General features: G+C 41.5%; 3 protein-coding genes across 9 annotated transcripts in view; 2 read left to right on the plus strand and 1 right to left on the minus strand.

The window, feature by feature from the left end:
• Positions 1-8,809, minus strand: part of trip12 (thyroid hormone receptor interactor 12) — a 30,535-nt gene extending 21,726 nt beyond the window's left edge. Inside the window, exons 1-4 of one of the 5 annotated variants that reach the window (XM_040009106.1) lie at positions 8,605-8,809; positions 5,356-5,502; positions 4,814-4,939; positions 3,832-4,616 (exon numbers count right to left, since the gene is read on the minus strand). In XM_040009106.1, the coding sequence (XP_039865040.1) occupies positions 3,832-4,616; positions 4,814-4,939; positions 5,356-5,453 (1,009 nt within the window). In that variant the 5' untranslated portion in view covers positions 5,454-5,502; positions 8,605-8,809. Of the gene's footprint in view, positions 1-3,831; positions 4,617-4,813; positions 4,940-5,355; positions 5,503-7,286; positions 7,490-7,565; positions 7,890-8,583 lie in introns of those variants that run through there. The other 4 variants (XM_040009107.1, XM_040009110.1, XM_040009108.1 and 1 more) reach the window with 4 other exon arrangements.
• Positions 8,810-9,043: 234 nt separating this feature from the next.
• Positions 9,044-10,545, plus strand: fbxo36a (F-box protein 36a). 2 transcript variants are annotated; one of them, XM_040009122.1, is made up of 4 exons: positions 9,044-9,236; positions 9,535-9,643; positions 9,783-9,967; positions 10,092-10,545. In XM_040009122.1, the coding sequence occupies exons 1-4, from the start codon at positions 9,141-9,143 to the stop codon at positions 10,236-10,238; spliced, it is 537 nt and encodes a 178-aa protein (XP_039865056.1). In that variant the 5' UTR covers positions 9,044-9,140; the 3' UTR covers positions 10,239-10,545. The 2 variants fall into 2 exon arrangements, with proteins under 2 accessions (XP_039865056.1, XP_039865057.1); XM_040009123.1 differs by having other exon boundaries at positions 9,052-9,236; positions 9,783-9,955.
• A 122-nt stretch (positions 10,546-10,667) lies between these two features.
• Positions 10,668-22,456, plus strand: zbtb38 (zinc finger and BTB domain containing 38). 2 transcript variants are annotated; one of them, XM_040009113.1, is made up of 3 exons: positions 10,668-11,021; positions 11,577-11,842; positions 18,098-22,456. In XM_040009113.1, exon 3 carries the CDS (start codon positions 18,098-18,100, stop codon positions 21,752-21,754), a length of 3,657 nt encoding a protein of 1,218 aa, XP_039865047.1. In that variant the 5' UTR covers positions 10,668-11,021; positions 11,577-11,842; the 3' UTR covers positions 21,755-22,456. The 2 variants fall into 2 exon arrangements, with proteins under 2 accessions (XP_039865047.1, XP_039865046.1); XM_040009112.1 differs by lacking the exons at positions 10,668-11,021; positions 11,577-11,842 and adding an exon at positions 11,860-15,429.
• Positions 22,457-23,784: the final 1,328 nt, after the last annotated feature.

Here is a 23,784-nt window from a genome sequence, read left to right on the forward strand (position 1 = left end):
TATGGACAGCAATTTACCCCACAAAAAAGTGCACATGTAAAACTGCGGTGTTAAGTGATGCGGTTGAAAAATTTGGGTGTGCCTAACCTTTGTGCTGGTGCTCCTAAGAAAAAAAATTTAGGCGCACCAGTGCAACCATGGCAAAACGTTAGTCTAGAGCCCTGGTTCAGGACAGAGTACATGTTTTACAGTTTTACTACACTGCTGCCATGTTGAATTGTTAAGTCAGGATTAACAGGCCTGTTCCAAGTTTTAGAAATATAAATCCAAACTGAGGCAGTATTCCAGCTGATAATTCAAATTTGGAATATGGGATTTTTGACTTCCCACTTGAAATAAAACGCAGCAAGAAGGGCATCCGTTGTGCCCTTCTTTATCTGGCCTTGTGACCCTCGACTCTTTACAGGGCTCGCAAAATCGCTAGCCCGACGTCCCCGGGCTAGCGATTTTTCCCAGTCGGGCTACCAAAATCTATCTCTGCCCTGCCCGTCGGGCTATTGTGGGAAGGAAAAATATATGTCAATGCTTTTGCATTCTTTCGGAAATGTAGCTGGGTAATTATGTCATTGGCATCGGTGAGCCACTGTCAATATGTGACATATTGAAATCGCGTTTGAATTTGCGCTTGTTTTTTGCTTTCACTTTGCAATTGCGTGAACTGTGTATCGAGAGCGACAGCACTGATTGGTGAGTGATGAGAATTTGTGCACCAATTCCTCTGACATCGTCTTATCAATCGTTAGCTTACTATGCAAACATGACAAGTGAAATCTCTCGCAGCAAGCTTAAACATATGAGAGGTTGATCGCGCAGAGAATCGCTGACCGTTATGTGGGTGTGTGTGCGTGTGTGTGTGTGTGTGTAAAAAAGCAGCAGGATATATATTTTAGTTCTGCTGAGCCAAATAAGACAGGTCAGGGTGAAGAAGTGACAGCCAAAGAAAAGCTTACCACAAAACGGAAAAGTTATAACAAATCAGACTATAAGGCAAAAAGAAAGTGCAGCTTTATGGTTTCTTGGACAAAAGAATTTCTGTGGCTGCAATATGACAAGCTAAATAACCTGGGCTGCACATAACTGGTTCGCAGGTGCGCATTCGCTGTCAAAATAAAATAAAAAAAAACGTGCACAAGATATGAAGTTGCAACGCGTGTTTGCATACATAAGATTTTCTGGAGGAGGACAGACATTTGTTTAGAACTCTTAAAGATGTCGAAGAAGCTCCTTTGAGCAATTACTTTGGTGTTCCTCCACCTCCAAAGAAATGTCAGAAGGAGTCCGAACCACAAAAAAAAGCACGCATTCTCGGAAAAGTGGTTGCAGGAGGTGAGCTGGCTTCAAACAAATGATGAACGCACAGAGATGTGGTGCGGAATGTGCCGTGAAAATCCCACTCTAGCGGACAAAAACAGTGCTTTTTATATGGACGCAAACGCGCGTTGCAACTTCTTATCTGGTGCGCGTCTTTTATTTTGACAGCGAAGGCGCACATGCGGACCACTTATGTGCACCCGTGTAAATAACATAATGTTCTGCCGGGTGTGTTGTTGGTTTTCTCTCGATTTCTGAGTCGACAAGCGCCTTTGTTACTGGGACCAGTCATTTTAAGAAAGGCCCCCATTGGAACCCATGAGAAATGCAAGAAATGCATTATTGCTCAGTCTGCAATATCTTTCCCAGAACAAACACCAATTGCAAATAACATACTCAAAATAAACCAGAAAAATCTGTTTAGAACAGCGTACTATGTTGCAAAAAGTGAACTACCACTGGCAAAATTTAGCAATCTTTGCAAACTTCAAAAAGCAAATGGCCTAGATCTTGGTTCCACTTGTCTCTTACCCGTGACTTCAGTGGAAATTTCAAATTCAGGATCTGACACAGACGGATTCATGTCCTACACAGTTCTTACAAGTTCACAGAAATTTCTGTTCAATTAGAACCAAGTATTTGAGTTGATGATTGTAATTTTTATAAAATGTTGTAATTTGTTTTTCAACAATTTTTTGATTAATGTTTTGATTAATGTTTCCTTTACAATATTATACTTTAATGTATAATATTGTAAAGGAAACAAAACATCAATCAAAAAATTGCTCTCTTTTTTTATTCGGGCTACTTAAATTTATTTTGGGCTACCAAAAACTGAAGAGTCCCTGCCCGAAGGGCTACCAGGGATTTTGAAATTTTGCGAGCCCTGCTTTATGTCTACCTAACGTTAATGTGTGTGCCAACGTTAGCTCCAATATTCATGATAACCATTTTTAATACTGTTGTTGAAACTACTGACCTCTTGAATTTTCTCTTAAAGTGCTGTTCTGTGTTGTGAATGTCAATTGAGGAGAAAAAACTTCATGCAAATTCATGTTATAGATATGATAAGCCACAAAAAGTAAAAAAAAAATAATAATACTACACTGACCTATCTCTCTCTTCTATGATAACTAAAGACATGTTTGCCACAATATAGCTGAAACTATTGTGAACTTCTGCAGCACACATGCAAAGGTGGAGCAATGCGTTTCCCATTTCAGATACTTGCTCTTTTGGGGGAGGGGCAAGAGAACCGCCATCTCTACAGTTACAGAATTCCTACATAGCTTTCTTAAAAGAATTAACATTAAATTTAAAAGAATTAAAAAATATTTTAAAGAAAAAAAATTATAGAAGAGATTTCTGTCTGGTTTTAGTTTCTAACAGATATTCTGACATTTAGAAACAATATTTAAATGCTTTGCCTATCAGAAAAAAAAAAAAATATATACAGATTTCCTTACAACACAACAACAGTAATTGGCTCAAAATGTGCAGCAGGTGTTGCAGTTGCCCAGGCTCTGCTCCATTTCTACTACACTAAACAGAAAAACAATAAATGCTTAAGTTTCAACACAATTAAAAGCAAATATGCAAAATAAGCCTTACAATCTGGTGACTAGTATTCCCTACAAAAGCAGAAAATATATTCAGTATGCTACCAACCAGCTTTAGTGTACTGTGCTAAAACTCAAAACATCTGCATTCATAGTAATTTACAGAGCAGTAACTGACTATACTAAAGTCACAGGACTACCACGATATAGACCATGTTACAAAAAGTCTTGTTTACTGCTGATTGAGCCTGCCATACCTGTGAAATCACTGACAACTGAATGACCAGCAGTATTTATACATCTCCGGTTTCAGGCTACTGGTACTTATGCCTGACATATGAACCAGCTCTGTGCAGTCCACACTCAACATGTGTACATGAGACATCCTAGTCAAGACACAAACTTTTTTTTTTATACACACTGTGTTACAGTGTCACCAACTGTACTTATAAATCATAAATATATGAATTACACTAATGTCTGCATATGGGCCTTTTTGAATGTTTTCTCTGCACAATTTTATCTGAAGTTAAAATCATGTGTATGCTTTACCAGTTATGCTGGAATATGTCTAATACAAAAACAAATACATTTATTCCCAGAAGTTCAGAATAAGGTTTTGTATCTCATGATGTAACACTTAATCCCTGGAAAATAACACCTCAATTCAAATATCAAAGACCAATGTGCCAAAAGATAAAAACAAACAAATAAGAAAAATAAACCCACAAGCCAAATCCTAACCCTCTTTATAGTATTAAGTTCAATGGAAAGAAAAATTAAAGGAGAGCTCTATAAAAAAAAAACAAAAAAAAACAAAAAAGAAACTTCCCTCCGTGATAGTCAACTATTCTGAACAATAGAAAAAATATAAAAACAAATATGAAAGAAAAATTTCTGAAGTACAAATGCTGTCTCCATAGAGCTAATAATGCAGACGTACACAGTAAATGTAACTTACTTGCTAGCTTAGCTTGTAATCCTGATGGCCCAGGTTTGGAGGTCTCAGTTTTGGATGATCCAGGCAAGGACAGTTTGGGTTTTGGCAGATTGACTTTGGGGTTAAAGCGTGCTGCCCACTCAAATTTTGAAGAGCTGGCAGCTTTGGCCTGCTCTTTGTCACGTGTACTACGGCGTGGAGAGGGGCTAGATGCTGAGCGGGAGCGACGTGCCTTGGACTGGTCTTTTCCTTGTTTGACTCGGGCGCCTTGGGTGGTGGTGCTGTTGGTGCCTGTTGTAGAGGAAGAGGTGGAGGCAGAGGAGGAGGAGGAGTCTGTCACGTTGCTACACCCAGCTTTGGCTGAGGCGGCCGATTTAGACGCCAGCTTGGTGGGTTTTGCAGTTCTGCCCTCGGTACGATTGGGGAGGGACCCAGCGGTGCTACTAAGACCGGGGAGAGAGTCTGCTTTTTTCCGTTTTTGGATTGGCGAGGCCCCAGCGGCCACACTCTTCTTGCTCTGGCCTCGACCTGACGATGCAGGCAATTCTGAAGTAAGTGATCTCTTCTTGGACTTAACTGGGCCTTTCTTGGTCTCTGAGGTATTGTCTCGGGGTGATGGGAGCGATTTCGGCTTCTTGGCAGGGGTTGGGCCAAAGGTACTTATTTGGTCAGGAGCTTCACTTCGCTTCAGCCCTCGGTTGCCTTCACTCTTAGATTGGTGGCCTGGTCGCTCTTGTTCAGATGTTCCTGCAGCCTCTGGGTCGTCTTGCAATACAAATGAAGCCACGGACAGAGTAAGACCGCTTCTGTTAGGGTGGAAAAGACACAGAAGTCCATCTTAGAAGATTTATGAATCCTAAAAAGCAGAGCATTGCAATGCCACATTCACTGCCCTTTTTTTTTTTTTTTTTCAGATTTTGATCAAAGTCCAAAAGGACAAAAAAATGCATGACCCTATTTACACACACATACACACTAAGCACCAAGTAGAAAACACAGGTACCTTCTTGAGCTGTGCCCTCTGGACTGGCCAGTGGCTGAGCTGGCTGTGGCTTTGGGAGCCTTAGAATTAGGTCTTCTACTTTCAGGTGGGGAATTTGCTTTATGTTTTACCTGCTCTGACTGCAACCTGTAAGGTTGGAAATTAAAGAGCACGTAACAGTGTGGGTGTCTGTGATTAAGTTACTTATAAAGAGACTTGATCAATCTCCAAATCATTTTGCCTGTCTCCCTCTGCATATAATCTGGCCATTATCACGTCTGGAGATTCATGAAAAATAAAGCTAAAAGAGGGTTAATTACCGACTATGACAAAAGAACAAAGATAAGCTTTTCCTTTGATTACATAGGACAATTTTACCATTCAGCAAGTTAAAATACCAATTAACTACAAAGAGACACAACCCAAATACAAATTCCCCTCTACGAAACATCATTTCATCTATTGCTCTTTCAAGAAAGGTTCAACAACTGCTGCCCACAAACTACGGCTGCCTTTTAAATATTCTGATTTTAACTGGACAGTAAGGATGCAGATACACTCACCTTCCAGCAACTGTGTGGTCTTGTGGCTGGGCCGCAGCAGTGTTCCTCTGTGAACGGCGCAGTGACCCCCCTGGATTGGAATTAGGCCGGTTGGACATTGGCACCTCTCTCCTGAAGGGACATACCCTTTCTAGACACTACCATTCACTGTAATAAAGGAAAAAGAGACCACAAAAGAACATTAACAAAATACCAAGACCACCCTTAAACCTGCACCCTCTCACCACCACCACCAAGTTGTCTGTGGTTTAAAATAAGCTGCCGTCTATTGAGATTGCGTATCATTGAACTACAGGTTCACCACTCTGGCCCCTTTGAGATGATCAGTGGCAAAACTTTCTCAAGACTGTACATGAAGATACAACATCTGGGTGGGGGTTGGCAGCAACACCACATGCTAGTAACTACATCCCCTCACAGCTGAAAATCAAAAACAGGGAACTAATAACTTTTAAAGACTTTATGCTAACTATATTACTGTGGCCCAATATGACCTGTTAAAAATAACTAAATCATAGCACAGAGTACAGTTCGTGTTCCTAATCTCTCAATAACAGTCATAACAAAATGTATACTTCTCTGAATAACATTCAGTAAAATACAGCAGTGCTGTTAATATTAAACCTTACTGCCAATATCAAATTTTACTGAAATGTTTTAGTTTTTCCCCCTCCCTGTGCTCCATGAATATAAAGCTATCACCAAGTACCCTACTTACGCACAGTATAATACATTTTTACACATTGGTACCTTTAAATCTTTGTCAGAAAGCACTACTGGAACCTTTTCACATACTTAAAATCATCAAAAGGATCATTTTACAATTTTCTTACAACAGCGAAAGATTCCTTTGTGTATTATTAACCAAGGTCACAGCCTAATTAAAATAAACATACAATACGGTAGACTACAATTTAATTCTTTTTTGGTTTCAGTTTAAGTCCTAAACTAACTGCCAACAGCAATTATGCTTCAAAATGACTACAGCATTGTATAAAATTTATATATCTGATCCAGTGTGCTTAGTGTTAGGGGTGCAGTACAATCTTAACAGTTTAATTGATCAGAATAGTACAGAAGTTTTCTTTTTAACATTAGAAGTGAATGCATGTATCTAACTCACAGGAGTCAATAAAGTGACAGTACTGATAAGACAATTGATTAACTTGATCTAAACACATACAGGAAGATGATTTCATTATTTGCTAGACAAAAACCATTGAATCCCTAAATAAATTTTTTTTTAAATTTTTTTTCAAAAGCATCTGACTATTTAAGTCACAAGTTAAACTATGATATCACGGATACTGATGATAAAAATACGCCACACTTGCCAAGCTCACTGGGCCATGTTAGGCCTGCACTGACAGTGCATCCTAGTCTTTGTTATTCGTCCATTCTGACAACTGGTGTTCCCCACTAGAGTATAATGGTATTAGTTAAGCTCATCAAATGATTTACAGCCTCACATAGACCATCGACCCAGTTTATTTTACCACATAACTAAAACAAGAACTGAAGTGTCCGATTTTTTTTATACCCATGATTTACAGAGGCCTATATTTCTGACGTAGTTGTCCACCACCACCGACTAACGCTAGCATGTTTAGCCACTTAATATCCTAGCAAGCCCCATACATTTTAACAATACCTTCATCGTATCGGTTTATTTATACAGAAAAGCTTCACACATCCAAAAGCGAAGCTTGTGGCGTTTACATCTTGAATCTAAAAAAGAGAAAACGCTAGAAGACTTGCTAACTGCAGACCAGCAGTTAGTTAAAGTTACGCTGGCTAACGTAGCAATGGTTACACTGAAATGCGTAGTTGGCGTGCCGGTGTGTCAACCTATTCAGCTAGTACCCTAGCCAAACAAATTGTCACATTTGAGAAGCTAGCTTGTTTGGGTTACGAAACGACATAATGCTTACTAAATGGCAAATACGCCCCTCCAACTGGCGAATAACGATCGGGTTCATCCGAAATTAGCTTCACGTCGAAAAAAGGCAACATCGACAAGACCCGTCTTTCGACAGCGGTTTAATGTAATAAAGCTAGCAGGCTACAAGTAAACTAACGCAAGCTAAGTTGGCAGTCGGATTGCCAGGACACACAGCTCTGTGTACGTGTGTGTGTGTGTGTGGTGGGGGGGGCTGACAATCAAGTTTAGAGAAAAGAGAAATACGTTTGTGTTTCGTAAGCAAGCTCACCGTCTACGATTGATGGGGGTAAATAAATCCAAAATACACAACTGTCACCTAGACAGGTAACGACGCTGATATAGTTCTACACTCTCCTTGCAATTGTCAGCGCGAATTGTTATGTACAGACAGACTCCTAACTAATGTTGGTAAGCTATAAGGATGGCTAACAATATTTTCTGAGCTGACTTAAGGCCAGTGCCTCCCTCTCACTACTACAGCGCTGGCTAGCCTTTTAGCTACTGTTAGCCAGGAAGACAAGTTGACCACTAACAAACAGCGTGCCAACACAGCGCATGGTTCTTGTTAAGACTTGGGTAAATGGGACACATAACTCCAAACATCTCATTCAACTACCGTTAAAGTACCTTGCTCTGAATTCAAAGCGTCACGGCTAGGTTATCATTAGCAAGCTAATACTAGCCTAGCCACAGCGAGGGTTTCTTCAATGACCGTTCTCTCGCAAACAGTAAGCTGACAAAAAAAATAAACAGCCGGCTATTGGCTTTAAAATACCTCGCTGTTTTCAATTAAGCTGGGAGCCGAGGTAACACCACATTACTAACCCCGTCGAGACCGAATTAGCAGCTACAGGACTGTCGCGCAGCTTACGATGTTTAATCAAACAAGAGCGTTATAGCTGTTACCAGCTAACCTTGGCATGCCAGCTAATTAACGTTAGCGAGCCTTGTTGTCGATGGCTAACATTTTGCCAGCTCGACAGGATGGTTAAAAGGATTTGTGTTGAAAACAGCGTTTTTGGCAACACCGCACCAATTCAGTGTTTATGATAAAGTTTTGATCAAAATTTCCCAAACATTAACAAGTTGTCTAGCTAGCAGTTAGCAAGTAAACGCTAACTAGCAAAAAGAAATGGCCCCTGATACCTTTAGACACAAAAAAAACAGGAAAGCAGGACCGGGATTCGAGTTATTTTCGCAACACCCATTCTTCCGATGTATTTCGAGGTTGAATACTGTCAAAATCCCAAAAGACTACAGGTTTAAATGTCAGTGAAAATGTCTACCTTTTGGTATAATGTTGTTACCTATTTGTTCCAGTGTTGTAGTTGTAACAGACAGTGCACCAGCTCCTCTTTTCTCTCTACCACTGCTAGTTTCACATCAGCTGAGGGGCCTACAACCGCAATATACCTCCGCGTGATTCATCCGCTCCGGGACTAGTTTGCTCCTTATTTTCTGTATCTGCTTGCTTTCAGTCAACAAAGCGAGCGCGAGCACTGGATCGGCTGCTCTTTCGAAACAAAGCGACGGGTTTCTAATGAAGACAATTCAACTATTTTTGTAGGCATCCAGAGACAGTCAGCTGAATCACTGAAGTCATTGGTAACATTAGCTTGTCACAAATATTAAGTATCAATCCGCTGGGTCGTGACCCCCCCTCCTCCCCCCTTCAACAGACATATATGAAACAAGCATATGTGTAAAATTAATATGCCCTGCATAACTTTTTGTTATTACCCAACATCAATGATAAAGCAATCGGTCCGTTTTATGAGTCGTTGTGCAAAGACAATTTTAGTTGCTTTTTAGTTGTCATGGCAACATTTTTTTTGCGTCCAAAATGGCGTCTTTGCTTGGGGAGAGACTGTTTGAAATTAGTGGTCAGGGTCCGCCGCCTCAAAAGGATTTTTTTCAACTTGTCATTACCAAAAACGAGGTTATGTATTATTTATATAACAGACTTTCGAGGAGTAACTGTATAAAGCGTGCTTATAAAAACAATCCCTCTATTTGAGGCTAGCTTAATTTTCACGTCGTTATTTAGCTTTAAATATGGCTTTGCGACTATTTTCTAATATTTATGCTTAACAAATAACAAGCTAATAGCAATATGTTTTAGTAAAATCATTCGCCCTGTTCCAGTAGCATATCGGCATCTTGTAGCGACTACTTCAAGAGAGTCTCCTGGATTAAAGTCTTGAAGTTCCATCTTTGTTTTTCCCCTCTAAATTTAGGTAATACTAACCTCATGGAGGATTTCTTTGCGCCTTGAATGCAGAGGTCTTCCCCCAAATCAGCAGAAGACATCTCATCAGGACTTCCAAAATGATAAAACTCTACAGTGTAAGTTTTTTTCATCGAAATCATCACTCCCACTTCCATGAAGTTCTTGATAATATTATTTTCTAACCTATTTCTGAATCTTGTTTGGGTTTATAATTTGACATAGAAAGGGCTGTGTTTGTCGACTTATCATCTGCAGATGAAGTCGGTGCTGTTTTTGGGCAAAGGATCCTGGATTACACAGCAGCACTGTGCCAAGGAAAGTTTGATTACCTGGAGCGTTTACCTGATGACATCATGCTCCGAATCATGTACTGCCTCGAGCTGAAAGACATGGCACTGCTGGCACAGACGTCACGCAGATTCAAAACGGTGAGGACAACGGTAAAGTACTGGATTTGTTCGATGATACAGAAATAATGCTTTAGTGTCTATTGTTTTTTTCTTGTGTTCAAATTCATTTGTGTTCACGTGTATGTTGTGCTGTGCTCTAACCGGATTGTACCAGCTCTTCAGCTCTGAGAAGTTTTGGGAGCAGACTGTGAGGAACTGCGCTGGGTTTAACAGGGACATTGAGGACATAGCCAATGCCATGGGCTGGAAGAGCACCTTTCTAACTTTTTTCCACAACAGTGATGATAAAAAACAGCAGTAAAATATATATTTAAAAACAAACCCTTTTATTATTGTTCCAAAACAAGTAAAATCACACTGGCTCATTAGCAAACTCAAAAAGACTTCAGTAATGAATGAGGGCTTTTGTGTGTGTGTGTGTGTGTGTGTGTGTGTGTGTGTGTGTGTGTGTGTGTGTGTGTGTAAAAAATGTTGTGAATATTCTCCAAAGCAAGTCACTACTTTTGCATTACAAAGGAAACTCTTGCTTGCAAGTTTTGTTTTGTTTCAAAGAGTGTGCGTTGTGTAAGATTCCTTGTAAATGACATTAAATTGGCACTTCATGTCTGGATGACAACCTGGTGAAATTAAAATGTAAACAAACTTACAGAAAAATACGTAAGCAACTGAAGTCCTGCTGACATCATGTCATACTTCCTGTTTACATTTGCTGGTGAACTGCTGGCTGCGCCCTCTGCTGAAAGCCCTCAACCGGCCTCCGCTGTCTTTGCATACACAAGGCAGCCTGGCTTTCTGTGGGATCACTGAAGCAGCCAGCAGAGGGAGCAATGTCACAATAAAAACGTCAAAATGAGTCAGATGACAGGAGGAGGAGGAGGAGGAGGAGGGAAATCAAGTATGTAAAGGTAACGTGTGCAAAACAAGTGCTGTAGTTCTGGTTACCATATCAAGGCCTAAAAGACTCCAACTTACTTATTCTGGATTAAACGCTTGTGCATATACGTGTGTAAGGACATCTGACACAGCAGTCCTACCTACCTCTCCTGAAACCTGTACCAGCAAGCTACAGTAACATAAGACAAAGGTATGCACTGTTTTTCTCTGTTTACAGGTACTTTAGAATCAGAGCTGGCATGTTATAGTAAATTTTAAAAGAATAACATAATACAGTAATACAGTCCTACTGTCATGTAAGAATGCCAAAAAAAGAAACAAAACCTAAGTAAGCCCTTGTGTTATAACAAAAAGTAGAACACGTGTTAAACTGCAGGTAGTTTAACATAAATGACCGCGCCTCCCTGCAATATCAAATATTTCTGTGGCCAAATGATAGCTGTGTGCTGGAGTGATCTGACATGACAGCATACAGCCCTGAATGGTGGGTACCATGACCTATTATTAGCCCCTGACACCGCCTTCTCAGCTGAGTCTGGTCTAGGAAAAATATTCATTACGTAACAATAAAGAATCTGTCTCCCAGACCCACTTCCCAAATACCACAGCAACAGCTAGGCCTCACTCTGAGGCACAGAGACATCAGCCACATCCATTTGATTACTGACGTGGTGTAGGGCTGTGTGGGTTTTTTCATGCTTATCCATTTACTGCACACATTCACAACACCACCCCTCCTTCTCAGTTCCTCTTTGTGGGTCAGTGATGCAGCGGGAGTGACGCAGCAGTAGCAGCAGCCTCCAGAAGGCAACTTCGCACAGCAGGAACCGGGAACCTCTGCCAGAGCCATAGTCCACAGACGGCAGTGACGAAGGGAAAGTGGTAATGGCCTGATCCGGGCTAGAGGAAGAATGGGAGCCGGGTAGTCGCTCTCCTCCTTCTAAACAAACACCAGAGAGGCTTCCACAGCGAAGGGACAGGCCCGGCAAGACCTTCCACACAAACGTTTTGGTAGGCATCTCAAAGTACGAGTGCTTGTTGCAGCAGCAACATAAGTTGTCCAAGGGATGAATGTCTTTGTATGCTAAAGAGTGTGAATGCTTTGAGAATGAGAATGAGGCCTACTCAGCCTTCTGCTGCAGTCTTTTCCTCTCAGCCTTTTCCCCGAAGAGCGTCCCTGCAGGCCGCAGCTGAGCTCACTGAGCATCAGAGGCGAAGAGGCCTGTTAACTTTGTCCTATGGTTTTAAACACATCCTAGCTGTAATGTCAGGGTTATGTTTACAAAATACCAATATGAGCACAGACCTTCCAGTTAGGACAGTTATTTTCTTTCTTATCATTTGCAGGCCTCTTTAAGCTTTAGCTTGAGACCTAACCTCGTAAATCCCAAAGCAATTGTGCCAAGCAATAAAAAAAAATAAAAAAAACCCTAATAAGGGTATCTAGGCTGTTCATATAGATGAGTTATTATTTAGGTTAAAACAATAAGAAGACCACAAAATGGGCTTTTTCTCATAAATAAGAAATGATTCGTTTTTCCAGCATCAGAATCTGCTGTCAGGTTTTACGGAGGAGAAAACCTGAAATTAGACACAAACTACTAATATATACTGAAACCAGGGTTTTAATTTGACTTCTAATATCTCTTTGCTGTGAATTCGAGAACCACACAGGCACTAACTAAAACAACAGGTGGCTGCTATGATTGGACAGAGCTGTCATACCAGGAAGGAAAATATAAATACATATATGTATATATGTCTTGAAAGTTCAAGGCAATCGTGATCAAGAATGATCTGTTTGATGTACCGCCCACTTTGTGACATGCAAATCTCGATAAGCTTATTAAAAAAGCTTATAAACTTGTCTGACCAGTAAAAAATTGATGCTGTTCTTCCTCTTTTCAATATCTTGCAGTCTATAAATATTAATTAAATGCAGCTTACTGAAAAAGAGCTCTTAATGGTTTCTGCACACAGTGGAATCACACGTGTCTATTGAAAAAGATGGTGGCAAACAACAACCTAAATGGTCTACATGGATTAGGTTTAATGTTTTATAAAGCAATAAATGTCCAGCCATTCTAATCTCCATCTTTTTATCATCAAGTTATTTCTTACTCTCAGTATGGGGACTTACTGATACACTACAGTGATGCAAAAAATGCCTTCATGGCAGCGATGATTACTCCAGTTTTAGCACGCTATGGGCCGTATTAAACGCTCCTAGCTTTCTTAGTCCAGAAGAAGGCTTAAGTAGTGGTGAGAGTCTAAAAACAAATGTATTAAACCACCTTCCCTCCCAGAAATGATGCCAAATGAAAGTGAAATCATTTTTACCGCTTTTTCATTACACTCTGGTGCTTTCCAAGAGCAGCCTCCGCAAACCGTTAACTTTATTTCATTTTCATTTTTTGTACACGTGTTTTTGTGACCACCTTATTCTGTTTAAATGTTACTTTGACATGTAGTAGTTTTACTGTACGGTGTAAGGCACAGACAATCAAAGCAAAACAAGGTTACTGTGTAGACTTATTTAAATGCAGATTTAAATGCATCCATGCACACAAATTAACTTCTTCCCACCAAAGCAGGGTTCTCTCATTCACATGCGTGAGAGCGAGTAGATAAGAACTTCTCACAGAATGGGCGGATATTTTGACGCTGCATGATGAAGGTCAAACGAACCTGTAGGCTGACTCTGCTGAGAGTCAGACCAGAGAATACAAAGTAAACTTTACAGTAACACACGCTGTAATTATGGCGTTTTCACCACAAAGCATTGTTCAAAAGCCTTAAAGGATCAGTCTGATCCAAGCATGAACTAAAAAGTGTCCAACCAATACCACTGTCATGTAGGGGTTTGTTTTTCCTTTTGGTGTCAGGCAGTTTGTGTCTTTATATACATAAACTTTACTTTCTTTGCTTTACAAAGGTTAAAAGAAAACATCATCATTCCGCTGTCACTCTCAAACTGACTGCTTTTCTCATTTTTACTCTGAATCAAACAACTAATCTAAGTTTTAATGTTTGCTGCTACAGTAAAAATATGTTTAATCTGTCTTTTTGTTGCTTTACACTGTAAGTTCACACAAGCAGATATGTAGATGATGATATTTGAAAAGAAAACTGAACAGCGATGAGCGGAGGGCTGCATGCCACGCCACCCAGAAATGGTGGCTATTGTGTGCATTCATCAAACCAAATTAATGTACAGCAAACACAAAAAAGGGGGCAGCAGTCACAGCTGTTAAGATTTTAAAGTTGGGTCTTTTAAGTGTGGAAAGCACAAACACTTAATGAAGAAAACATTCCCCCCTTCAGGGCGATGAGTAAGTGCATGCATGGTGATACAGCACCTGCCTCATTTCTGTCTTTTGAACTAAATAGTGCCATAAAAATGAAAGCTTTGATGCTTGCTGTTTGTTAAAGTGGATCTCAGTCAGGATGAGGAGGGCACAGTCATATGACTCCACTCTCAGCCGCGTAAATAAAACAGTGCTTCCGTCCTTAGAGGCTAGTGAGAAGCTCACAGAGCCATGTCGTGTTTAGCTTCCTCCCCTCCCCCTCCTCGTCTGCATTGCTGACGCATCTGCTGCCGGTGCATCAATCAGCAGCTTCTATGTAGGTATAAGCAGAGTCTCCGCTGAAAGCGGGACTCTCTCTTAGCTTTGCATCCGGTTTGCATGCTCGATGCAACTGTGAGAAAAAGCATTGATGAACATCTGTCCGCTGACTAACAAAGCTACACAAATAGGACAGTGCCATCTTCTCTTAGCTTGTGCATTACCTAACCACAGTGACTGCGTAAGCACAGACGAAAACCTTTGGTGTAATGTATTGCTGCACTGGCAAAGACAGACATAGTGTAGCGTCATGCATTTAAGGTGCATGCTCTTTCTAAGTGGGCTGGAGATGATTTTATGTCATGCATTTTTGGTCAACATCGAGCTGCATCGAGATCCCGCTGGTGCGGTGCTGGGAGATTTAATAGATCGTCTGCTGTACAGCAGAGGAACCCTTCACTCTATGCTGCTAATAGCAATGCAGCTCAGCGTTTTCTCTGGCGGTGCATTCGAGTACAGAGCTGGTGTGTGATGTAGCACCCTGCATCTCTCCGCTCTCCCTACAACCCTCTGCCATGCTTAATAAAAGTTGCCGCTTCCTGCTCAGTGGCTCCAGAACGAAAGCTTCAGTTGCCCAGCCAGCACAAAAGCAGACCAATAGTCCGATTTAGCTACACGCTGCTTAAACCGTGAGTTATTCCTATAGCTTGTAGCAGGACAGAAGAGGGACAGCCAGAGGAGGGCAGGGCAGATCTAGCCCAGGACTTGGGCTGCATGGATAGAGGCGAAGGACGTTGGAGCCGGAGTCATCTTCATACAGAGAGGGAGGGAGAGGAAGAAAGACGTCAGAAAAAGCTCTGCTTCTGACAACACCACTGTTCAGCGACCATCATAGAAAAAGAAAACTACTTTCGCCTTGGTCTCACGAAACTGTTTTTCATGTATAGTTTGGTATACACGGGGCTGTAGAAAAGGGATACTGCATGACACTGCTTCCTGTTCGCCCTGCATCACTTTCTCTAATTTACTAAGGTATGTTTTGCATGATTTTTTAACCGTTTTTCTTTCTCTTTTTTTGTTTGGGGTTTTTATTTTTTATTTGCGGAAGTTCGCTTCGCACAGATGAGTGAAGTGTCTTTTGCTTTGATATTTCGCTCTTTGATTGACAATGCTGTCTGTATGCTGTACTGTCATTTCTTGGTTTGTGGTTTAGTGTGTGGGGACTTTTTCATTACAGATGTAACAAAAATAATTTCACTTTGTCTTTGAAGGTAAACTAAAGTTGGGGTGTGGCAAATTCATAAGCCCTGATGAGAAATTCTAATTTCCGCTCAGCATGTGGTGGGAATAAATCCGAGAAAACTGATACAAAATGTGGAAAAAAGGAATGCGGTGAAGTAGAATAACGATGCAGAGGAAAGGATGAAACGCTTCTGATGAAGCACAAAGTACGAAATTAAAACAAATGCGTGGCACATCACTTGCGCTAGGTGAGAAAGTCCATTTTTTTTGCTGCAGACAAAGACACACAGACCAATACACAGACACAAAGTACATTCAAGCCGAGACAAAGGCAAACCTCGATTGCTCTGCAGACTGCTGCGCGGTGCAGGTTCTCAGAGAGGGCAGCTTGTTTGTGGGAGAGAGAGGGGACCGAATACTCGGACGGCTAATACAGTCACTTGCCATCCAGCTGAATCCCAATAAGAGCTGCGCCATAGCATGTTGCCATGACAACAGAGGCCTGTCTGAGAAAGACGGCAGCAGGGTGGCTGTGTTTCATCAGTCTGGGATGCTTTAAAGACTGGCGGCCATATTTGTTGCACGAGAATTCAAAAACAAAACAAAACGTAAACACAAAATACCTTCGGTGATAAATCACCTGCAGTCCCGGGAGTAAAGAATACCGGTCGTTCACAACAGCAGGCTGCCAAATGGTGCGCACCACTGGCAGACATTAACAAAACGTGACACAATATCAGATATCAAACTGAACTGTGAATATAAAACAGAGATAACCGATAAAGATGACTGGCGTGTAGATAAAAACATATTAAACTCCTAAAAAAAAGGATCTAATGCTAATTTGTACAATCATCACTGCGCAACTTTCAATGCAGCCACAAAGATGAAAATAGCAACAATGTAAAGTGGTGACCTCTGAGCTTGACTTGCAAAAGGCGTGATGATTCAGCACTTGCAAGTGTAAGCTGAGTGTGTTTTAGCAGATATAGTCAGCGCACTGTGTAACACATGCTAAATGCCTCAGTAACGACTCATCCCTAACTGACTCTATATGAGTAGGCCACAGTTAACCCGTCATCCTCTTTCAAAGTCAGAATTAACTTCATCTAGGGTTTGCAGATTGCAGATCGCGTTAAGTCATTATCAGAATCAAATTAATCCATAAACGCTGGATTGGCAGCGTTCAAAAATACCAGTCTGTACAATCAAGGCCGCCATTAGCTCCAGTATGCGGAAACTGAAAGGCATTTCCTCATGAGTAACTACCGCATTACTGTTATCAATGCATTATCAATTTTATATACTAATACATGCAATAAATAAGCTTTTCATAGCATTGTTTATGTTAGTTGCCCTTAAACGAGGTATTGATGAATAGTTGGGAATTAAAAGCAACCTTTGGTGCCTGCACGACAAACTGAAAAACAAAATGGGAGCATATGACTCATAACTCTATGGGTAACATTCATATATTAACTTTAAAACCAAAGCAAAACAAACCAAAAACAACAGGCAGTCATGATGACTGTACAACCGGTCTTTGTGTTGTGCACCGCTGTGGCATCACACTGACTGGATTACCATTCAATTTATTCATCATTAATTACAACTAAAAACAAAAAGAGCCGACTGTTTGAGAATGCCAGGTGCACCAGCTGTCAACCATTAGGTCATTATAGATTCAGGATTTTTTTTAACTGCAGCCATTCCGGTAAATTTTTAAGCCGGTCTCTTTGGTTTTAGCTCATATTTAAACGCAGCCTTTGAATAAAAATGCTCGCTCACAGTACTTCTATGCGGTTGCGTGACACACTCCCACCAGAGCACTTTCTAGTACAAACTATAAGCCACAAAGCAGCTACTCTGCAGCCTTTGCTGTAGTAGTTTACAGTTGTCACTTAAAGCTCAAATTTCCATTCCTTAAAGTAATTACTCACACCCTCCCTATTGCTGCACCGTCTAATGATTCACAGCCTGAAATATCAAAGTGCATTAACAGTTACGTGTGCCCGACATAAAAAGGGAGATTAACTTTTAAAAATGTGAGATTAAAGAGCTCTTCTACAGACGAGAAGCACATCTGGGATTAAGCAGAAGTGATTTCAGAGAGCAACACAGTCTTAAGACAGTTCAGCCACAGTTTATAGGTCTGATATTTCAATGAGCCTACAGTTTGCATTGAAGTCATTGTGTAAGCCATTTTTGAATTGTTAAAAAATTACATTTTATGCAAAATGCAAGTGAAAATATAGTTTCTTGAGTCAGAAGTGTTCACCAGCTTGTTGACATTAGAGCTCATGTGCCAGGACATTACTGCCATCTAGTGTTAAATCACACAAAGAGCTTGATAGCTTCAAATAATACATGTACACACTTCACTCCTGAGTCTTCTTTTGGAATTCAGATTCTCTGTTTCGCAAAACTCTAATGTGATTATTTCTCGTCCTATGTTTAGATGACTGTGGTGTCTCCATGCCCTCACAACCTGATGGATAACGCTCACCCTCAAACTGTGCTTAGCAAGCTTAATGAACAGCGTTTACAGGGCCTCTTCTGTGATGTTACCATTGTGGTGGAGGATGTAAAGTTTCGGGCCCACAAGAACATACTGGCAGCCTGCAGTGGGTACTTCAGGAACGCTCTGACGACTTCTGAGCCATGGAACTCCAGCCAAGTGCTGGAGCTGATGGACCTTAAGTCTGAAGTGTTTGCCTGTATCCTCAACTTCATATACTGCTCGAAGGTGACATCATCTGATGCAGAGGACACCAAGGGTGTAGTAGCAGCTGGAAAAAGACTCGGAATTCCTTTTTTGGAGAAGCTCGCAGAACAAGAGAGACAGGATGAATGTGTTAAACCAGCAGATTCTTATACTGCCCCGGTGTCTGAAAAAATAAAGAAAGCACCTCTCGGGCTTGAGGAGGTAGACAGCACCAGAGGACCACGCATCACCAATGCCTTCTCAATCACTGAAGTGTGTCCTGGAAACAATCCTTTCACCCCTCTGGATCAAGCAAACAGAGAGAGGCAGTCACCCGACTTGGGTCAGCTCCCATCAAGTTGTTCTACAACATCCTGCTTCAGCGGGAACAATGAGACTACCCACGCCCTCTCCGAGCACTCATATGCAGTATGCAAATCCACTGAAGGCAAAGATAGCAGTCAGTGTGACAGCAAGAAGGTCTGTAAGCCAGCTGTACCACAGCCAAAGCAACTCATTTACAGGAATATAGGACCGCTTAAAAAGCGGCACAAGCTGAGAAGCATTTTGGGTAAAAGCATGCTTCCGACACCAGCCGAACCAGAAACCGACAAACCAAATACAGTGACCCCCACATTTACTGACGGTGCTACTGCAACACCTGCCACAGTTATGACCCCGCCTCCGCTTTTTTCTGAGGCAGAAAAAAGCATAGACACAGGGCCACCCATGGCCACAGACACAGCTCCAATGGAGCTGGGTCCACCAACACTTTCCCCTCAGACAGAGGACAGTATATCAATCTATGGCTGTGAGCACTGTCCGGAGATATTCACAAATAAAGCTCTTCTCACCATTCACTCAGAGGTACATAAAAAGCGTTTTGTTAGTCATTTGTTTTGCAAGTTTTGCCACAGGAAGTTTATACACCTCAAACGTCTGCGCAACCATGAGCAGGTCTGTCCTAAGGCTTTGAGAGGCCCACCTAAACTAGATGCCAGGGATAGCTCAACCAAAGAGGTGGATCACCATTCCGATGACGGATCAGAAATGGAAACCAACACATCCCAGCCTCCTCCCACCGACCTACCAAGTCCTCACACCCCAGAGCCCCTTCAAGTGGACCAATCAGAGCCTCCACACGATGAGAAGCCAATGAAGATATATGGTGGTCAGAGGAGATATAACTGTAGTATGTGTAAACGGGTTTACGTCACCCTATCCAGTCTAAAGCGGCATGAGAATGTACATTCCTGGCAGAGAGCCTACCCCTGTCATTACTGTAACAAAGTATTTGCCCTGGCAGAGTATCGCACTAAGCATGAAATCTGGCACACAGGTGAACGCCGCTACCAGTGCATTTTCTGCCTGGAGACATTCATGACATACTATATCCTGAAGAACCATCAGAAGTCCTTTCATGGCATTGATCCCAGTCTGTCTGTTAAGAAAAAGTCTGCAAACGGTGGGCTAAAATCCAACATTTATCCTCTCAAACTCTACAGGCTTCTACCCATGAAGTTTAGAAAAAGACAATACAAGACGTACAGTCACACGTATTCAGAGAGAGCTGAAGGAGGTGATCAGTCTGCAACAGACAGTAACTCTGTTATCCCTCAAATTGAAGAAAATGGTCTCAACAGCCACTCTGACACTGCTTCATTCCCTCTGACGTTCATGGCAACGACAAAGATGATTTCACCTGTCATGCCTCGCATCAGCTTTGACAAGCCATGCGACCAAGATGGCGACCAAAATCTAAACAGTGAGGTGGAAATTCGAGGGGCCACAAGAAAAGAGGCAGAAAACAGAGGTCCACCCTTCTTTAGCTATGACGGTTCCTTTTCTGTGCAACCCCATGCAGAATCTCCTGCAGGTTACAAAGATAATCCATCTCCGTTAATTAACTCAGAGCACATGAGTCATAATATGCCCTTCTTAAAGTCCTTGAACACTGTTAAAAAGCTAGGTGAGCTGTCAGCTTCTGCCAAAAGAGTCGAGGACATGACCAAGGAGATCCTTCAATCGCACACAGAGAATTTGTTGTGTGATAAAACATTGGGGGCAAAAACAGAAACATACATCGCCAAACCCGCATGCCCAGGTCCATCTTTTGACAGCGATGCCATGCCGCTGTGTCAGATAACAGTCAAAATTGGCAACGAAGCCATTATCCGACGCCAAATCAAAGGATCGAAACTATTTCCCAGGAAAAAAAGGAGAATTCGAGAACTGAGTGTGGAGCAGAGCCCAAGCCAGTGCCCTCTAACAAGGGAAGACTCAGAGAGTCCCAGGCTCCGCTTCAGACCAGAAGTTGCTGCCACCAGAGAGCCAGAGGCATGCGATGACCCGTCTGATTGCGAGGGAGCAGATAAGCTCTGGCGCCCCTACTATTCCTATAAAGCTAAAAAGAAAAGGAAGAAGCTCAGATATAAGCACAGAAAAGCCATGTTTCACCATTTTCCTGAAACATCCGTAGATAGAACTGCTGCTAGCGAGGCCCACCTGGAAAGAAGCAGTTGGCTGAGAGAAGAGAGCGTGTCGGTGAGCAGCACGAGGGTGAAGCACAGCGTTGGCAAGAACTGCAGCCCGAGGGCCACGTACAACTGTGAGATCTGTGACAGCTCTTTTATCACGGAGACCGGTCTGAGGGCTCATGTCATTGGCTCTCACCCCTGTTTCTGTCGAACCTGCGGTAAACAAGGCCCCCCCAGTGAGGCGCCCGCCGGCCGCGATTACATCTGCAGCAGCTGTATGGAAAATGGCTCCTGCTTCGATAACACACCCCAGAGCCCCAACCGAGAGAAAAGGTACCGCTGCTCCTTCTGTCCCCAGCGCTTTCTCTACCTCGCCACGAAGAAAAGCCACGAGAAAAAACACAAGGAAGCGAACGAGGAGGGCTACACTTTTGACGACTTCGCACCGTGTTCGAAATACTCTGCACACCAGAGCGAAGCCAACAGACAGGCAACCGTCAAAACAGAGGACAGTGACAATCACGGGGCGACGAACATAAAACACGAAAGAGTGGAAGGGGAACATTTTTCCGTTGATGAGAATCAGCCTAAAACTGAGGAGAAAACTGACTTAACGACTCTCTATCAAGATGTGTCATATTCCAGCATTAAAAGCCCGTTATCACCTTGCACTGACCCACTGTTTTCCCTTGCAGCCTCAAAGCTGAAACACAAAATACCAAAAAAGAGGTTAAACACACAGCATTCAAGTCACCTGGTTTCAAAAAGGCAAGCGTGCGACAGAGACAGTGACAGCAACACGGACGCTGTGACGGGACCAAGAACGAACAGTCACAGTGAACTCTTTAGAAGAAATGACTCTGATTCTAGAGGTGCCCACATTTCCATGCACAAGCCAGAGAAATGGGTGTGCAAAGAGGAGCCGTTTTTTTAAAGGTCCATGAGGACTGCAACCATCTACAGGGAAGATTAAGGAGAAAAGAAAAAAAAAGCAATTTGGTTAGGGAACATAGGATTTGCAATGTTGTATTTGCAGCTTAGAGTGTTTGAAGGGACAGCAAACAGTAAACATGATGATCTAATTATCCATGTAATCTCTTCCCTCCTAAACCAGACTCAGTAAGCTTTTGTTCAAGTTTTTTTTTTGTTTCTTGCATAATATAGGACCTCTTGACACAGACTGTATTTTGTCCATTGTCTATGCATGTAAGGTAGACTCAGTGACATGACAGAAAGCTCATGGAAACAAAAATAAATAAATACAACTACTGGTGATATTTCTTCAAAACGATGTGCAATATCAAAGCAGAGAGACAAAGTGTTGGAAAATATGTAAAATCCGTCTAGTCTTCACTTTTCTAAGCCTGGAGAAAACCATATGAATTTTCTGACTGTCACCTTTCTGAATCTCCCTGTCAGCTAGCTGGACATGGCGAGTTGCACTTTATAGGTAGACTATGCTAATTTGTTCATTTAATACTTTGGATAAGTCGATTTCAATTTGAAGCACCACTGATGTAATTTCAATTTTTGAATTAACTCATTGCACCACTGAGATTAAACTTAATACTTTTGTGTGTTTAATATGTATAAAACATGTAAAATTATTTAAATAAATACTGTTGGATATTCTAAACCGTTACATCCTGTCCTGCTTTGGCCAAAAGTATAATAAAGGCTTCACCATTGTTTCATAGTATAATCTACGCCTAAATGCTAAAACTTGGTGAAACTAATTATAACTGAGGAGCTAGAAAAACATAGTGTTTAAGTGTGGTGGGTGTTTTTAGGCAGAAGGATTTAAGCAGGCTTATTGGTGCAAAGCCTCCTTCCATCAAGCCACGAGATGGTTGTGCACTCCTCATGGGTCCTCGGGGACCTGCACACCATCTGAAAAGTTAATTCCCTGTTTTCTTCCACACAAACTGCATCTGTTTTTAAGAATTTAGGCTCAAGACACAATTTCCAGATGCGTAAAAGAAATTCCTTTCTTCATTTTCAGGTATAAGGCACTGTTGAACACACCAATAGTAACATTGAGGCAGCCTGTCCTGCCGTAAACTTTAATGAGGGAAAAGCAGCAAATCGTGATGGCAGCGATGTGACTCCAGATCAGATCAGATTTTTCTTTTCATTTTTAAATATGTAAGTATTGCTGCATACGGCTTTGGAAATAGACCGGATTTTACTCATGCAGGGTCAAATTATAACATCATATTATATAAGAGCATAACTAAATATTGTGGAGTTATGTGTCCTGAATAGGGATTACAAACGTAAGTTAGAAGTATTTACATTTATAAATTAAGATGCAAGAAAGACAAAGTATGTGAGCTACCTTCAGCTGCTCCCTTGTTCACAAGGGGTCGCTACAGCTGGTAGCTCAGCATGTTTGATTTGGCAATTTGTTTTATTTTTTTCTTACACCGGATGCCCTTCCTGGCAGAACCCCACAGGGACTTGTGTCTCCCCTCGGGACAGAACCAGGGATCTGCCTAGCAAATGTGTAAACCACTATACTATGAAAGGAAAGAAAGAAAGATTATATCTAGGAATAGCTCCAGTGTTCAGGTGAAGAGGGCTCACTATATTGTGCAAAAGCTACACTGAGTACTGTGGTCATTAAAATAAATATGAGCTAAATCTAGTATATACTAAATATGATCATTAGTAATCTTATATATTTTCTGTTTGAGTATCATACATCACAAAGGCATTTTTTATCTTATTTGGAGACAGAAAATTTACATACATGGCCACTCCTGAATTATTATATTAAAAAATACACAAAGTATTTTACTTTGAATCTTAATCTCCTGTGCAGCTGGGAAACTACTGCCACACCCCTCTGAGTTGAACTCCATGTGCAAAATTAACAAAGGAAAACACTTAGGCTCCCATGTTATAATAACTGTATATGTGTAGTGAGCATATGCAGCATGTGCTGTTTAGAAACCGCATACC

This window comes from Simochromis diagramma, unplaced genomic scaffold, assembly GCF_900408965.1.
Source record: "Simochromis diagramma unplaced genomic scaffold, fSimDia1.1 OVJJ01000344.1, whole genome shotgun sequence".
Lineage (NCBI taxonomy): Eukaryota > Metazoa > Chordata > Actinopteri > Cichliformes > Cichlidae > Simochromis > Simochromis diagramma.

Bases quoted from the DNA above. Each gene is read 5' to 3' on its own strand.
- fbxo36a (XM_040009122.1), top strand. From the start codon at position 9,141: ATGGCGTCTTTGCTTGGGGAGAGACTGTTTGAAATTAGTGGTCAGGGT. The intron at 9,644-9,782 runs GTAAGTTTTTTT...TATCATCTGCAG, and splicing joins AAATGATAAAACTCTACAGT to ATGAAGTCGGTGCTGTTTTT. The intron at 9,968-10,091 runs GTAAAGTACTGG...GGATTGTACCAG, and splicing joins TCAAAACGGTGAGGACAACG to CTCTTCAGCTCTGAGAAGTT.
- zbtb38 (XM_040009113.1), top strand. From the start codon at position 18,098: ATGACTGTGGTGTCTCCATGCCCTCACAACCTGATGGATAACGCTCAC.